This window comes from Gopherus flavomarginatus, chromosome 5 (genome assembly GCF_025201925.1).
Source record: "Gopherus flavomarginatus isolate rGopFla2 chromosome 5, rGopFla2.mat.asm, whole genome shotgun sequence".
Taxonomy (NCBI): Eukaryota; Metazoa; Chordata; order Testudines; family Testudinidae; genus Gopherus; species Gopherus flavomarginatus.
The window spans coordinates 149,413,764-149,430,461 of NC_066621.1; the positions used below are offsets into that span (position 1 = coordinate 149,413,764).

Below are 16,698 nucleotides of genomic sequence, written 5' to 3' on the forward strand. Positions count from 1 at the left end.
CTCCTCTGGGATGGATGTGAGGCAAGGATTGGATACAGAAGGTGTACCAAGGAACCTTTTTTCAGTACCTTCCACCTCGTTTCTGTCTCTTTCAGCATGGTCACAGTGGGGAAGTGGGAAATCTGACATGGTGCCTAGCACAGTGAGTTCTTGGTTCTTGACTCGGGCTTCTAAGCGATACTGTCACTACAACTACTAATTATTATTATTAATAAACAATTCAGGTTTGCTGCTGTCTGGAATCTGCCTGATTTTTGTAACGACCTAAAATCCATGGGAATAATATGGAAAGTGGATGATGCCAAAGTAAGAAACTTGAGTAAATGTTAAGCCAATCCCGGGACTTGGGCAAGGCCATTCTCCACTGGTGATGGGAAAGCTGGTCCCACGTGTTCTCTGACCACAGCAGTAGATGTGCCATAGACCAAAACTGCCTCTTTCCTCTGTGACCTACCTGTCTGCTTCCCAGCACTGCACCCGCAACACTTCCTCTGGCTGTCTCACACAAACGCAACTGGGATCTTTTATCTGTATGACTGTGGCCTTTCTCTGGCTACTCCAGTAACTGATGAGAGCAGAGCTGCGCCCTTTGCACGTGCCACAGAGAACTCTTTAGGAAGGAGAGAAATACTCACACTTTTTTCTGTGCTGCACACTGCTGTGAGGTTTGGTGCAGTTTCATAATGTAAAATTATCTTTACAGTATATTTGTTGTTAACCATAACATAGAGGCTGCTTGCCACTAGGAATCAGAAAGGTCTCTGGTAAATTTACTGCAATACAGTGATAGGTAATGTAGCTGGGGATTCTAGGTGCTCAGATAAGTATTTTGACACTTAGCTAAACCTCTCCATGTCTGGACATTCTTCCATCACTGATTCTAATCTCAGCTTCCGAAATAGTTCTAAAAGCTGTCAGGTGCTTAAGGGAATAAAAGTCCACTGGGACATGAGCTGTGGCGTGTCACACCTGCTTTCAGCACTCCAGCTGCTCATGAGCTATTCTGTATCGCTGTTCCAGTAGGTATTCTCAGCAGCCAATTAAGTTCCTTTGGGGTTTCCCCCCCTGCCTGTTTTAAAGCCTTCTAAAAATAACAAATTTTATAGATCAAATCCTGCTGATCTTCCCTGAGCCAGGGGCCTCCTGAAAGGCAAAAGCTCTGTTGATATCAAGGAAGAGCAGAGTTTTTATTTTTTCATTCATTTCAGATTCTGTCCTCTGCTACATATGCATTGCTTCACTTTATTTCAGTGGAGGCTGGGAATGCATACTCGACTGCAAGCTCCTTGGGACAGAGACTGTCTTTGTGTTACGTATATAGTGCCCAGCAAAGTGGGGCGGGAATCTTGATTGGGGAAGAATCTTACTTCCCCAATCAAGATTATGCAATTATTTGCATTGCAATGCAATTATTTGCATTGTGGTGTAGGTGCCACCACAATGCAAATAATAACAAACTAATGAACCGAGAGGCAGGAGTTGACCCAGAGACAGGGAGTGTAAAAACATAGCACTAACTTTGTAAACTAGCTAAGGGTTTAAATATAAACAAAAATGGAGTCCCACTCTCTGAACAAGAAAAAGACTATGTATGTCCCCTCTCACTGCAGTATCTGGGCACCTCACAATCTCTAATGTATTTATCCTCACAACCTCTCTGGCAGAGGCAGGGCAGTGCTAGTATCCCCCTGTTACAGATGGGGATCTGAGGCAAAGAGAAGTTAAGTAACTTGCCCAAGGTCACGCAAGAAGTCTCTGGCAGAGCATGGAATTGAACCTATGTCTTCCAAGGGCTAAACCAGTGTCCTAACAACTGGGCCATCTTTTCTGTCACAGCTAAGCTCTTCCGTGTTGCAGGCAGAATCTGAAAAAGATTTGGAGCCAAAATTCACTACTTTTACATTGGCCAGTGCTGAGTAAAATTCATCATGAACCGCTGCCATTCGGGCAGCTCTGGCACACTCCCTCAGTCTGTTGGTCATTGCGGCTTCCATCCTAGGCACCTGAAACCACTTTTGTTTCTTTTCTTTTACCTCTGGCGCTGTCAGAGCCCTGGGGTGCCCAGTGATGTACATGAGCGCAGGGAAACATTGTCATGGTGGGGTTCACTCACTGGAGTATTCTGGGGTTTGGCTGCACATTTGTCCCTGAATGCTGGTCTGTGGGAGCATCAGGTCGGATGGGTGGATTGTCTGTCTCCTCTTGCCTCTTTTGCCCTTCCCAGCATTTGTGAAATGGGCTGGTGTTTGGAGGAAGCACTTCCTCACAGTGACTGGCAGGTGGCGATCTTCACTACTCTCACGGGTGCTGAGTGGTTTCACTAAGTAACAGTGGACAGCAGGTGATAGGATAGGGAGATTTTAAAGGCCTTTTTTAGACTGTGAACTTGCGGAAAAGGGTAAGGAAAAAAGGAGTGCAGCGTTCAGGAGCCATCCGTCTAATCGAGATTTTTACCAGTGATTATGCCAGAAGGCTTGTATCCCCTTGATCTTTGTGGTGTGATCACAAAGTGGTCATCGCAGCTTAGGGACCGCATCTCTCTTTGTAACAGCTCTTTTCAGATGTGGCTAGTGATTCCGGCCACTTCGATTTTTGGCTGCCCAGCTTCAGATGCTTTGCAGGGGCGTGATTTTCAGAAGTGCTGTCACCTGCCCTTTGAAAGGCACGTCAGGTTGGGCTCCCAAAAATTACTAGTTGCTGTGAAAATTTTTGACCCTAAATATTTTTCAGATTTGACCTCGAATCCCTATTTACACGCCTGCTGCCCAGCTCTCCCCACCCTCCTTAAGGGCTTGGGGGAACTCCGCTAATATTCAAGTTTCTGCTGGTGTTTTCCACCCTCCTTCTGTCTTTACTATTAAAGCTTAGAAATCCAAAGCTGCTACCTTCCTTTATGGCAGCGTTTCTCCCAGCAGAGAACAAAACAGGGCTGGATGAACTTTTCATGAGTCTGGCACCAAACATATTTGTGGGCCCCCAGGGGGCAATGGAGCATGGTATGAGGGGGGTCAGTCTCCAGAGTGAGGGGCCGGTAAGGCAGGGGATGGCGCGGCAGGAGCAGAGCCCAGCATGAGGACACTGTTTACAAACCTGCAGCCGCCAGACGCACACTGGCTTGCCCAGCCCTGCACTGTCAGTGTGTCCCTTCCCCCTGGGGACGGGCCCATGCCACACCTCCTCCCTACCCAGTGCCACACCCTTATGCCCAGTGCCCCCTTGCCCAAAAACCACCAGCACTGGTCCAAGGCAGCTGATCCCAAGGAAGCACATGCGGCCCCGCAGGCGGTGGGCAGCAGAGACCACCCAGCCAGAGCTGCACTGGGGAGTGGGGCAGACCCAGACCCTGGGACGTGACCCCCAAGAGTCTGCTCAACCCAGCTGCGCCACTGGCCCCACACCCAGGGGTTAGGCAGGAGGGATGAGGGTGAAGAGCAGTGAGCAGGGCCTCTGGGCAGAGCACAGGCAGAGAAGGGAAGGGAGGTGAGGCCATGGTCTGGACTCCGGGGCTCCTTCTGAGTGTGGGCCCGGCGCCATGGAGCCACTGTCGCCATGGTAAACCCGGTACTGGACCAGAACACCAACATTAATTTGTCTTTGCAACTCTCCTGTAAGCATTTGCCTCATGACCCACCAGGGGTAAGCTCCAGCCCTGTTTGTAGAGGCTTACTGTTCTAGTGTGAGCTCATTCAATAGGGCAGTGAAAGTTCTTGTCGTTGATTTGAAAGGACAGGAAAAGCAGAAGGACAAAGGCACCAGGGGGATGAAATACTCCTGCCTTTTTCCTATCAAAGGTAATGAGACTCTAAGGGGCTGATGGTACCCCTGAAGTTCTATTCAGTACTCTGCATGGCAGAATTGTTCTTAGGAATGATCTTTATGCGAAATCCAAATAGCGCATCACGTGCATAAAATTCTGGAATTGAATAAAACTCATCAAAGTGAAATTGTTTCATCTGAAGATATGAAAAGCAATGTAGCCTTTTAAAGCAAATCCCTGATGATATACACACTTATGTCATGCACCAGTCTTTGATACTAATGCAGCACGGCACACTGAAGCCTTGTAAATTGTAATGTCATTCTCATCTCTGAAATATTAAGTAGAGGGAGGAACTCAAAACCCCATGAATTCAAAACGTGGGTGTCCTCCCCACAAAGCAACATCCTTTCCAAAAGTTATTCCAGCTTGGTTACTAGTTCACTCCTGGACCCAGACCTGTTAAAGTGTAATCGCATCCTGTAACAGAGTAAAGCAGAGCCATGTTAAATACGGCACAGCTCTCAGGGTCGCAATATGTATTTGAATTTTCCAGCCTTATCTAAGCTGAGCTGCTCCAGCTAACTGCCCAGGCAGTACTATATGTGGGACACAGTTCTGAGCCCAAATGACTCAACTGTTAGGAGTATCCAAATGGCAAACATGGATTTTTCTTAGAATGTTTCTTTTTAACACAGACTGAGGCCCACTGACTAGAATACACCTCCAGATGTACGGTGACCATCTTCCACTCTGATTACATCTGTAGAGCAGTTTGTAACAGATCAAAGTGAGCTTTACATAAATGATAAACTACAATGATATTATGTTTGTGTAGGCTGACTTGCAAAAATATTTCTGATCATTATTTATCCCCTTATTGCCTTTTCAGATGTCCAGCACTCTAGCAACCAGGTGAAAAGAGGGTCACAGGCTATCTTAATCCTACTGGATTCTTTCAAAGACTTTCTGAAGACACAGTGGGTCAAATTTTCAGCTGGGTAAATCAGGGTAGCTGATGGAGCCATGCCAGTTTACACCAGCTGAGGATGTGGCCCACTATTTTTGTAATAGTGACTCAAATGTGTTTTTTAAAAAATGGAGCCACCTAGAAGTACATTTGCCTAAACTAAGTAACCATGTGACACTGCTGTAACCCTTGTCCTTCCTTGCCCCATCCTGTCCCTGCTGTGATCCTCACTGAAAACACATGTGCCAGCACAAATCAGTGGGACTCCGCGTGGGCCCATGCATCTGCCTTAGCAGATCTGATTGCAGGATTGAGGCTTCTTCTGGCTGTAAGCTCTTTTGAGCTGGGAGTGTGTCTGATTGTGCTGGGAAATAACTTGGCATGTGTTTGTGTGCTGTGAAAATATTGATAATAAAAAGCAGAAGCAAATTGTTGCTGCTTTAAAGCTTGGAAACTAGGAAAACATTTCTCACTTTAATTGAAAATTGTCAAGACAGGCACATGTTTGTTGGGCGTGCGTACACACACACACACACACACACACACACACACACACACACACACACCGTGCACACACAAATACGCACACGCTCAGGATACTGAATGACAACATACTCCACCACGACACCAGACGTCCTTAGAATACATCTTATTGGCTGAGAATAACTTGAAGACAGAATATAATTACTTAGCAACTTCAGAAAGCTGATTGCTCAGGGGTAGGCATGCGAGCTGATTTTCAGTGGCACTCACACTGCCCGGGTCCTGGCCACTGGTCCAGGGGGCTCTGCATTTTAATTTAATTTTAAATGAAGCTTCTTACACATTTTAAAAACCTTAATTTACTTTACATGCAACAATAGTTTAGTTATATATTATAGATTTATAGAAAGAGACGTTCTAAAAATGTTAAAATGTATGACTGGCAAACGAAATCTTAAATGAGAGTGAATAAATGAAGACTCAGCACACCACTTCTGAATGGTTGCTGACCCCTGTGATAGCTTTTCCAAATTAACCCAGTCCTCGGTGTCACATGTCCTATAAAACTGAGACAGCCTGGTTCAAATAATCAGTCTGTCTTTCTGCATGAAGGAAATAAAACCTGTTCTGGTAGCAAACCCAGTTAGTAAAGTCTGATGACACAGCCATATAAATCTTCAGCTTTGCAGGATCTTCCTCACTGTGGTTTTTGTCTTGGTTTCTGTTTGTCCAGAGGGGGAGGAGGAAGAGGAGGATGAAGAGGAGGATGAAGAAGAGGAAGAGGAGGAAGACAGAGATACAGACTCAATGGAGGAAAGCATGGAGGGTGACACGGAGCTGCCAGGTTTCACTCTTCCTGGTGAAACTTCCCAGGAGCCTGTAGTTGGCATAGGAGACTCTGCCGCACAGCTGGCTGGGGTATCTTACCAAGTTCCAGACACCATTGAATGGGAACAGCAAAACCAGGGCCTTGGTAAGAGCAACTCTTCTCTTCTTTCTTTAAGGGGGAGTGTTCCTTGTTTTGCATTTTTTGCTCAGAAACCCCCTGGGCTGTATACTTAACTTATTCACTAAATCCAGAGTAGTGTCACTGTAGGCAATGCAAGTACTCCAGATGGACACCTGTGTCATCGGGATCAGAATCTGGCTCTGTGTCCCCAGTCAAATAACATCTCATTTAACGGAGAACCCACTCACTGCACCCGTTCTAGCCCTTTGTTTCCAAAGCCTCGCACCGTATCACTCTGCAGACAGACTAGCTGGCTAAGGTAAGCACTGAAAACTGAGCTTCAAAGGGAAAGTTCGGCGTCCTCTGCTGGAGGAGAGGTGCAGCAAAGTGAGGCCTGCTAGGACAGGGAAGAGTAGCTGTTAGTCAAGCATTTTGCTACTGCTGCTCTCACCTGCTGCTGCATTCTTTTCAGTGCCAGTTTCCTGGCATTTCGTGGGAGAGGTCTGTTCCGGGTACATGCATCAGCCTTTGAGGCAATGAGTTCATGGTATGTGAAGCAGCACTGGTGAAGGTTACAAACCAAGGCCTACATGAAATTATATTCAGTCTGTGCCCAGCTTATCTCTAGCCCTGGATTGCATGACCAGACCAGATATCCCCACCTGGGAAAACCACCAGTTTTGAAGGCCATGCCCTAGATCAGTCTCCTGGGCCTAACCATTGCAGCTTGCACTGTATGAGAAGTCATCAGCTGTTTGGTGATCTCTGTTGCGCAAGGCAACATAGAAAGCTGCAAGGACAGCGTCAGCCTCTTCTCCAAACTTCTGTGGTCACAGCTTTAGTTGTCTGCCTTGTTGTCAACATGACGTGAATTTCCCATCCTTGTACGCCGAAGCTGAACGTGTTAGGAATTGAAATGGGTGCTTGCAGCCATCTGAGGGGAGCAGTGGGTCTAAGGTGTGGGCCAGTAGAAGGTTTAAGAAAGAGGGAGATCACCAGTCTCGAGTCCTTTTATCTTCGGCCTCTATCATGTATTGTGTGATTATAACTTGCATCTCTGCCAGGAGTTCATTTCCTTGCATTTGGCAGTTCTTCCCACTGTAAATCCATTTCCAACCTGCTCTGGTGGTGGTAGTTTCCTCTGAAGCATTTTTCGAGATCCTCAACTGCCAGGCTGCTTGTTCCCTGCTGAGGGAAGATTGAGTTTGAGTCTGATCTGACATCACTCTGGCTGACTAAATCTTGCTTGGAAAAACTGTTTCATGTTTCATGTGTAAAATCTGTTGCATGGGTCTTATTAGCCCATTAAACTGGACAGGAGCAATGTGTGAAGTAAATAATTCTGATTCCTTAACTCCTTGCTGGTTAATTTTAAAGAACTGGATTTAGAGGAATAAACAGGTGAATATTTGGGAAAGAAAGGTTGCACTGGGAGGACCTTAGAAAGCTTTTCATTTGTTGTTGCATTATTTTTATGGGGTCTAGGGAGAAAAAGATAATTTACCAGATCTTTTGTGCTGGCTTGACCAGTTCAGTGCCACCAATGGGATTACTCACATGCTTACAGTTAAGCACGTGGTTAGCCTAGTTCAGGGCTAGAGTGCTCGACACCTGGCAGGATTGCACCCTGGATGAGTATCTCTGCAAAGCTTTGCCTCTTGAGCTGCCAGTATTCGCCAGATGTGTCAGTGTGTTGTAGCCATTTACAGGAGTGCAGTCACATATATTAGAGCATATGTATGTTTACATGAGTTCTGTTATAGTATTTACCATGTAACATAAGTTTGTGTTTAAGGGTGTCCACCCCACACCAGAAAGGAAGGGGTTAAAAGCAGCCTAGGGAGGCTGTGCAGGGAGTAGCCAATCAGGGCCCAGTGGGCTTACATAAAAGGAGCTGCTGGGACAGAGCTACTCAGTACCTGCAGGGAGTTCAAGGGGAAAGGACTGTGTTCCCAGCAGGCTGCAGGAAGTTAGCACCTTGGACAGAGCAGTTGCTGGCAGGGACTAGGGGAGCAAGAGGGAGCTCCTGGCTGGCTGCTGGGACTTGCAGGCTGGACGCCCTGAAAAGAGTGAAAAAGGTGCTGGGGCTGCAGGGCAGTGGCCCAGGGAATTGAAGCACTATTAGCAGAGAAGTTAAGGAGAAGCAGCAGAAGGCTGCTATCTACAGGGTCCGTGGCTGGGATCCAAAGTAGTGGGGCCACTGGGGAAGTGGCTGGACTATAGAACTTGGAAATATCCCCACTCCTCCCTCCCGAAGGGGGAAAACATGGATGGTGGCACGGCTGGAGGGTGGAATGATGAAAAGGACACTGCGGTTCCTGGGCTGAGACAGGTATGCAGGCGGAAAAGGTGGCAGCAGAGGCACCACCAGGAGAGGGTGTGCTGGCTGAAAGAGCGATTCCTTGAGACAACCAGCAGGAGGCACCTCTCTGGTGAGTGGCCCTTTACTAAAGTAGGATGAATGATCCCTGGAATATAGGTTATATGGGTTATTTTTTCCAGAGAATTTATAGAGCTCCTTGCCAGTTCCTCTTCCTTCTCTTCAGAGCACAAATGAAGCACTTAAAATGTCTGTTGATATCAACAGCTATGTTCCTCATAACAAATGAAAAATGCACATTTGGACCATCACTTCGTTTTCTTGGTCTGGTTTCCAGAGCCTGTTCGAGCTGTGTCTGATTGTCTTCTTTTAGATCTAAGACTTTCAACTAATCAGGTTTCTCTTGTTGAGCCAGAATCAGCCTCCAGTACATCTAAACATTAATAAGCCTATCTGCCTTCTTGTAATGGCACCTGCTGTAGTAACTCCTACATGAAAATATCTAGAATCACAAAAATAAGCCTGTGGTCAGATTATCTGGGTGTATTTTGTTTTTCCCAAAGGCAACTTCTACTTTCTGTAGTTATATCTCCTTTCAATGACTGATACAATAAAAAGGCTTGTGACCCTATTTTGCAAACACTATTCAGCGTAGTGCTCAGTGGGACTACACATAGTAGTAAGCATTATGTAAGGGCTTGTCTGCACAATGAGTTGTTCCTGATCAGCTCCATGTCTGGACACTCCTATTATGGAATATGAGTTTCCACACGTGGAGTCATTCAGGAATATTGATTGCATTTTAAATTCATACCTTTCTGTATCAATGCTGGTTCTGGTGGGACCCAACTGAGAGTGCCAATTCAGGACAAAATGCTTAAAGCAGGACAGTTACAGCCCAAAGCCGGGGTTTTTCCACCTCTAAGGCAAACCAAACCAGCCAGAGAAAGAGGACTTTGGTTTCACCCCACTGGCTAACCACAAGTCACACAAGCAATTCTCATAGACATTCCAATTTCCCAGTATTACCAGCAGTGTTACTCGTTATGGGGACAAATGGTTATGAAAACCAATACCCCAGTAAAAGAAAAAAGGTTCTCTCGATCCCAAAGGATCAAGCCCTAGACCCAGGTCAAGCTACAAATCAGATCTTACCCACAAATCACTCTGTTGCCAGTCCTTTAGAATCTAAAATCTAAACGTTTATTCATAAAAGGAAAAAGTTATAGATGAGAGCTAGAATTGGTTAAATGGAATCAATTGCATACAGTAATGGCAAAGTTCTTGGTTCAGGCTTGTAGCCGTGATGGAATAAACTGCAGGTTCAAATCAAGTCTCGAGTACATCCACAGCAGGGATGAGTCATCAGTCCTTTGTGTAGAGCTTCCGTTTGTAGCAAAGTCCCTCCAGAGGTAAGAATAAATAATATATCGAGATATACCTATCTTGTAAAACTGGAAGGGACCCTGAAAGGTCATTGAGTCCAGCCCCCTGCCTTCATTAGCAGGACCGAGTACTGATTTTGCCCTAGATCCCTAAATGGCCCCCACAAGGATTGAACTCACAACTCTGGGTTTAACAGGACACTGCTCAAACCACTGAGCTATCCCTATGAAGGTGAGGCATCAGCCTTTCATAGTCTTTTCCAGGTGTAATAAGACCTCTTTGTCCTTACTGTGGAAAATTACAGCAAAATGGAGTCTGGGCAAACCCCTGCATACTTTGCTGAGTTACAAGGCGTATCTGCTTTCTCTCAATGGGTCAATGGTCCTTAATGGGCCATCAAGCAGACTAGGCAGAGCTGACACCAACTTGCCTTGGGTGTCACCCAGAAGCATAGCAGAAGTTTGAAATACAGACAGTATAGAGCCAATATTCATAACTTCAACTACAAAAATGATACACAGATAGCATAACCATAACCAGCAAACCATAACCTTGTCTTAGACACCCAACTTGACCCCCTTTATACACTACAGGACTTTGGTTGCAGCAATGATCTATACGGTCCCAGTTCATGTCAATAACGTCACACCTTCCTTAATCAAAAACAACTGTAGACAAGCCCTTAGTGTTTGCATGATTGGGCCTTCAGAGAGAAATGCAATTCACCCTTGGGCCTAGGCACAATGGGTCCAAGCGATGACTCTGTTGCTCTGTTTTTACACTCAGCTGAAACCAAAGAAGTTACATCAGTGTAATACTGGAGGAGCATAGTCGTCAATTAAACCCACTATATTAAAAGTGAAAATTTGATAGTCTCATCATTCCCTAGTGAGGTGGAAAAGAGTAATCTGAATCTACGGAGGCCATCTGGTGTTAATAGAGTTAATAAGATCCACATGGTTTTGTAGGATATACCTTGATTATTGATTCCATAATAGAAATGAAGTTGGAGGCAAAGATAAAGGAAAAGGAAGTATGGGGTAGTATCCAGCAGCTTCTCCCAGGCTCTAGCATAGAACAGCACAAAAGTGGGGCAGCCTTGGGCACTCTCAGAAGATATGGGAATTGGATTGTGCTTAACAGCACTCCAAGGGGTTAATTCTGAAAAAACTGCTATGAGAAATAGATGAAATCAAGCTTCTGCTTGAGATAATAAATGTATCTTTATAAACCTATCAAGGTAAGGGGAAAACAGAAAGGGTCTTTTTCACACACATGCAATAAGAAATCTGAGCTGATTTTGGTCCGACATTGTTGGCTGAATATACCGAGAAACAGCAATATTGCAACATTTTCAAATAGCAGCTTTGAAATACCAGCTTCTTCCAAAAGGTTTATGTGGCCAGTTAAAGCTGTGTCAGAGTAAGTTTGGCTAGATCAATTTACTATCCATCCTTAACTATTACCTCCAGTTGTGCCGAGAGACTTAGACATATTTGCTCATACAAAAAGCCGCATCTCTCTAGGTCTTCATTCTTCCCATCAACAACAACAACAAAAAAGGGACTTTTGTCAGACATGACGGTAAATTAGGGTCAGCCACTAATGTCGACAACCAAGTTATTAGGCACTTACCTCTGCAGCATTTTTTTTTCCATTTCAGCCTTGAGTTTTAGAAGCAGCCGAGAGTTCCTTTGCCAGTTCAATGGGGAGACCCTGTATCAGTGTCCAGTATGATGTATACAAGAGATTCTGGCTCAGATCTTATTGACTGAGAGCAGTTTCAAATTGGTTACACAAGGACACAGATTAGCAAGGCCCACTGATACAGTGTAAACCTAGGAGGGGCTAAGCCCTTCCCAAAGGCTGCTGTAATTCCACATTCTGTTCCTAGGTACTCCTGCAGTGCAGAGATCTTTTGGAATCCAAGGCTCTGAATCCCAAAGCTAGCTAGCCCTCCCGTGAAACGACAGCCTCAGTAGTAGAACAGACTGAAGCACAGAATACCTGAAGATCAGGCCAAAGGGAGTATGGGTGATTTCCACCTATAAAGTTTTGTGTAAGTAGGGCTGAGGAGAGTCATGCCACCTGCTGCTGTTTATTACAGACTGTGGGGTAAAGCTAGGCAGCCTGCTAATGCCAACTACCCAGCCTGCAAACCTCCTGCAGTTTAAAAACTAGTCTAGCCTGGCTTACTCCCTGCTAGACCACAAAGAAATTAGGGACAGCTCAAAGCTGAGCTCCTTTTGTACGCTGCTCCCTGCCTGGGAGCTGATAATGAATAGGAGGGTAAAGCCAGGCAAATCAATGGAGCCACCTGCTTGCTACAATCCTTATCCCCCTCTCTCCCCTTGGTCAATTTGATAGAGGCATTTGCAGTCTCTCTCCAGGTATAAAGTAATGACTCATCCCCCAACAAGAGTTCGATTAAACCACAGGCATTGATGAGTCATTCCTGTGCTAGGCTCTGGCCAATCCAGAAGCCAGGAGTTGCTCTGGTGACTCTCAGGAAAGGTATATAAACCTTCCAGGAGAAATGGCAGCTTAGGACTGTGCAATGTTGCTTTGTAGCTTAGAATTGTCCCCTTCCTGGTACTGATAACAGACTCTACAAGTGTTAGCTTGCTCCAGCTCTGTTCCTAGCCCTGCTCCAGCCTTGCTCTTGTTCTGGTCTTATTCTAACACCATTCTGGACTCCTGGTTCTGGCTCTGACCATTAGGCCTGTCCATCCCCTTCATGGTTTCTGACACCAACTACTCAGGGATAGGTGGGGGAGGTACAAAAGTCTCAGATGGTTTAGATGGATAGATTGCTTGAGCCAATAAGAGCTCTTTATGATGGGGAAGGGAAAGGTGCAAAGAGGATGTGCTGGAAGGTTTTTGATGTTTTAGAGGTTCACTGTAGTTCTCATCTGATCCTGATTTGGAACTTGCTGCTGCTTTAACCATTTAATATATGAGAGACTTGGGCTATTGAAGTGAAAAACCAAAAAGCCATTCAAACATACTCACCCTGGTATTTGAGTGGTTGAGGTCTGTATCCCTGCTGCTGGTGGAGGGTGTGGACTAGCAGCAGCTGTTACAGGGATATGCAGGAGGCAGGTGCAGTTAAAGTGTCCACTAGCACATTACCAAAAATGTCTAGTATTTTGGGGTTTCTAGGAATGTCGTGGGCCTGCTCCCGTCGGCATCACCTTGCAAGATCATGACTCATGGAGAATGCCATTTTGAAGAGCATGCCTTAGATTGTGCAGGTTACACACCTGCCCTGCCCCTGGTGGGGTCAGAACGGTGAGCTCTTCCAAATGGTGTCCTCTGTGCTTGAGACCAGATTGGTTTTAAATCAGTACTAGATGTGGACTAACCAGAAGAATGCAGGGCTGTATGTTTTAAAACTGGATGAATGGCTTGCCTAGGTGCAATGTCTTTGGGAGCGCACTCGGCAGCTGCCAGACCATGATCCGGGCACACTATACTGACGGAGCGCTGCTGACTAGCATCAAAGGGTTGGAACCTTGGCTCTGCGCTAACCCTGCCTGTCTCTATACCTTTTGAGACAGTTTCCTTGTGTTGCCCATCTGTCTATATCCACGTGCTGTCTCTGGATTATACCTAGACTGTAAGATCTCTGTTCTGTTTGTAGGCGCTACTGCAATATATATAATAATGGTGCTTTTTTAAATCTGAAATTTAAAGATCTTTTGTTGTGTTTCATAGTACAGGCAATATTCTTGTCTTCTTCCTCTGTCCTGTAATTTATTCACCCCAGACAGATCAGTTTCACTTAGAAGTGACATTTAGTATTCAGTGACGTCCTGCTTCTACAACTCGTCTCCTTGGAGTTTCCAGAAGCTCCAGTAACTTTCCCCAGGTCCCAGTTATTCAGTTATTCACCCAGGATTAGAATCCCAGATCCTCCTGGCTCCTAGACGTTTGCTTTGATCCTTAAGCTGTGTGGCTTTCTGTATTGATGCAAGAGCTGTTATATCAGAGGACAGCGCTCATTCTCAGGGGATGAGAGACACTCCTGGGCAGAAGGCCTGCCTGCATACCATTTACATCCTGCGTAAGCCCTCTGGAACAGTAGGAGGTAAGTGTGCATCAGCCTTCAGCTGATTCCTTATAAGGGGTAATTCACTTCTGATATTAATTTTGAACCCCAAAGTGTTTGTTCTGATTGCACAGTGACTAAGGGAAACATGGGTGGAGAGAGAACACTTGTGGCTAGTACCATGCACTGATATTGTGCTTTACTGAGAACTTCTGCTTTAAAAGATTGCTATCTGCTGAGAATGTAAAGGAATGGTATCCAGCTCAGAAAAGAAGAGCCAGAATTGACTAAAACTAAACATACCCTCCCCCATATTGTGTGTCCAAATAAAAGCATGTAGGACTGTGGAGATTAAAGTTCTTCTGGAAGGCTCCTTTTTGATAAACATACAAATCCTACCGTCTGTGAGGGCTAGACAGGAACATCTATTGGAAATAAGTGTGTTTGGGTTGCCTTCAAACCTCAAGCGAATGTTGTTCATAGAGATGTTGGAATTGGCGTTACTCAGTGAGAGGGATCGATAGGATGAATATTGCCCCTGGTCTCTTTTTTTCTTTTCTTTGTTTTTGAAGAGCTCTAATCATAGCCTCACACATACCTGGGAAAATAAGGAAGGGTTTCAGTAAAGCATTATTTCTTTTAATTTATTGGCAGTGCCGTCTGTGCTTGAAGCTTTATTAATCTAAAGTGAGTCCCACAACTCTACCAAGTTTTTTCCAATTCTGTTTGGCTTGCTTTTTCTGTCCTTGGTCTTGAATAAAAAATGAACTTTCTAGCTGAAGTGTCCACACAATTGAACTTTCCCTTTCTGGGTAGGTAAACATGCATCTTGAGAAAGCTTTTTTAGAATTTTGTTAACGCAATGGCAGGTTCTGGGCTCTGCTCTGCTCTAAGAATTCAAGGTCCTTTCCTTTCACTTGATTGGAGTAGCTAAGAGTGTCCTTACTGCCATTTTCACGTGGATGTTGTTTTCTGAAGTGTGAGGTAATCTGATCTTTTCACGGCATGTCGTCCAACTGGAGATAACTTCCCAGTGAACACGACCTTGATTATTACTATCTCCATTTTATGGGCCCTGAGAGCTTACGCAACTTGCCTAAGTCACAGAGCAGACTGGAAGGGATGGAAGTCAGGTCTCCTGTTGCGATCGTATAGCTGCACTGCAGTCATGGGTTTCATTGGCGCACTTGTCGACGTACCTTCTAGCATATGAAGACTCACCAGCACCAGGGCCGGCTCTAGTTTTTTTGCCGCCCCAAGCGGCGAAGAAAAAAAAAAAAGCCGCGATCGGCGGAATTTCAGCTGCAGCTCTACCGCGCCTCTTCATTTTTTGACGTGCCGCCCCTGTCCATTGGCCGCCCCAAGCACCTGCTTCCTGCGCTGGAGGCTGGAGCCAGCCCTGACCAACACAGACTTTAGCATGGACTGTACAAACCCACCTGGATAATTACTCAGGCAGATAGGCTGCACTGAAACACGTACTGCTGCAGTATCACTGTTTAGTCATGTTAGCTAGATCAAAGCTAGTTTGCAATCACACCCATAGACTGGTGTGTAGACATACTCTGCTCTAACAGCTAGAACACATAAGAATGGCCCTACTGGATCAGACCAAAGGTCCATCTAGCCCAGTATCCTGTCTACCGACAGTGACCAACACTCTGCCTCTTGTTCTCTTCCTTCCAACTCAGTACTGGACCAAAGCTCCAGTATGATGCTAAGCAGCACTCTGCTGTTGGAGGTGGTGTCATTTCATGTAATAACTAATACAATAATTCTGGAGATGTCAAGGTGAGGACTGACCATATTGCTGTCATTAAGGAAAACACACTGCTTCTTGCAAGTGCTGGGGTTAACAATGCTATCCTAGGATTAGCTTAGCCGCAGTTCCTTGGCTAAATTCCAATTACATAATTACATTGATCCTACCTCAAATACCCCTGCAGTTTCAATTGGATCTGGTATTCCTCAATTTCTGTTTTAAAAAATGCTGAGATGCATTGCAATCTAACAAACTGAGACAGGAATGCCTGACCACCTCTACTGAACCACCTAGAGCACTTGGTTGGACCTAGGTTTTCCCAGGAGCTGACTCATCCAAGTATTAGTGAGGGCTGACCTTGCATAGTCAATGAGAATATGAGATAATGTAGTTTTGAGGTCATATAGATGCAGTTAATTCATTCCCATTGAAAGGAGAGAAACGGTCCCTGAAAGAGAAATATTTTCACCACCAATCAGGTGAAGTACATGGAGAATCAATAGAAGTTTCCCTTAAAGGGGTTCAGATGTGTTGGGTGGAGTAGTTTAGTGAGATTTCCCTGGGTGGTGAGAGTGTACTTCAGTCTCCATGACCATTAAATTCTTGCCCTCTCTGCTGATACTGCCAACTAGTACTAACTGTGATGTTTGTTTATATGGGCACCTGTTCACTTGGAAATCTGAGTGACTCCACCAGCTCATTTCACATCTGCTGACAACTGTCATTACCAGGCTGAGCAGGAATTGAACCAGTGAGCTCAGGTGAAAGAGTCCATATTATCATCGCTGCGCTTGATTGATGCACAAATTAAGTTGTGCAGCTACTCAGTCCCCTTCTGCTGTCTCCTCTGTGTGGGTTCCCAAATTTTGTAACATGCTCACACAGAAGTTGTGCTGTTCAGCAAACAATACATTAGATTTGATTGCACTGCACATTGCAACCCTTCGTACAACAAATGTGCCATTTTGCATCAAACGTATTGTGTGACCATGTGATGAGAGCCCTTGGAATCATGTTAAC

General features: G+C 45.3%; 1 protein-coding gene across 1 annotated transcript in view; it reads left to right on the top strand.

Annotated features, from left to right (window-relative positions):
* The window catches only part of ARMH4 (armadillo like helical domain containing 4), a 138,723-nt gene that overhangs the window by 58,913 nt on the left and 63,112 nt on the right, over positions 1-16,698 (top strand). Inside the window, exon 5 of the mRNA XM_050952552.1 lies at positions 5,944-6,183. Within this exon, the coding sequence (XP_050808509.1) occupies positions 5,944-6,183 (240 nt within the window). The remainder of the gene's footprint in view (positions 1-5,943; positions 6,184-16,698) is intronic.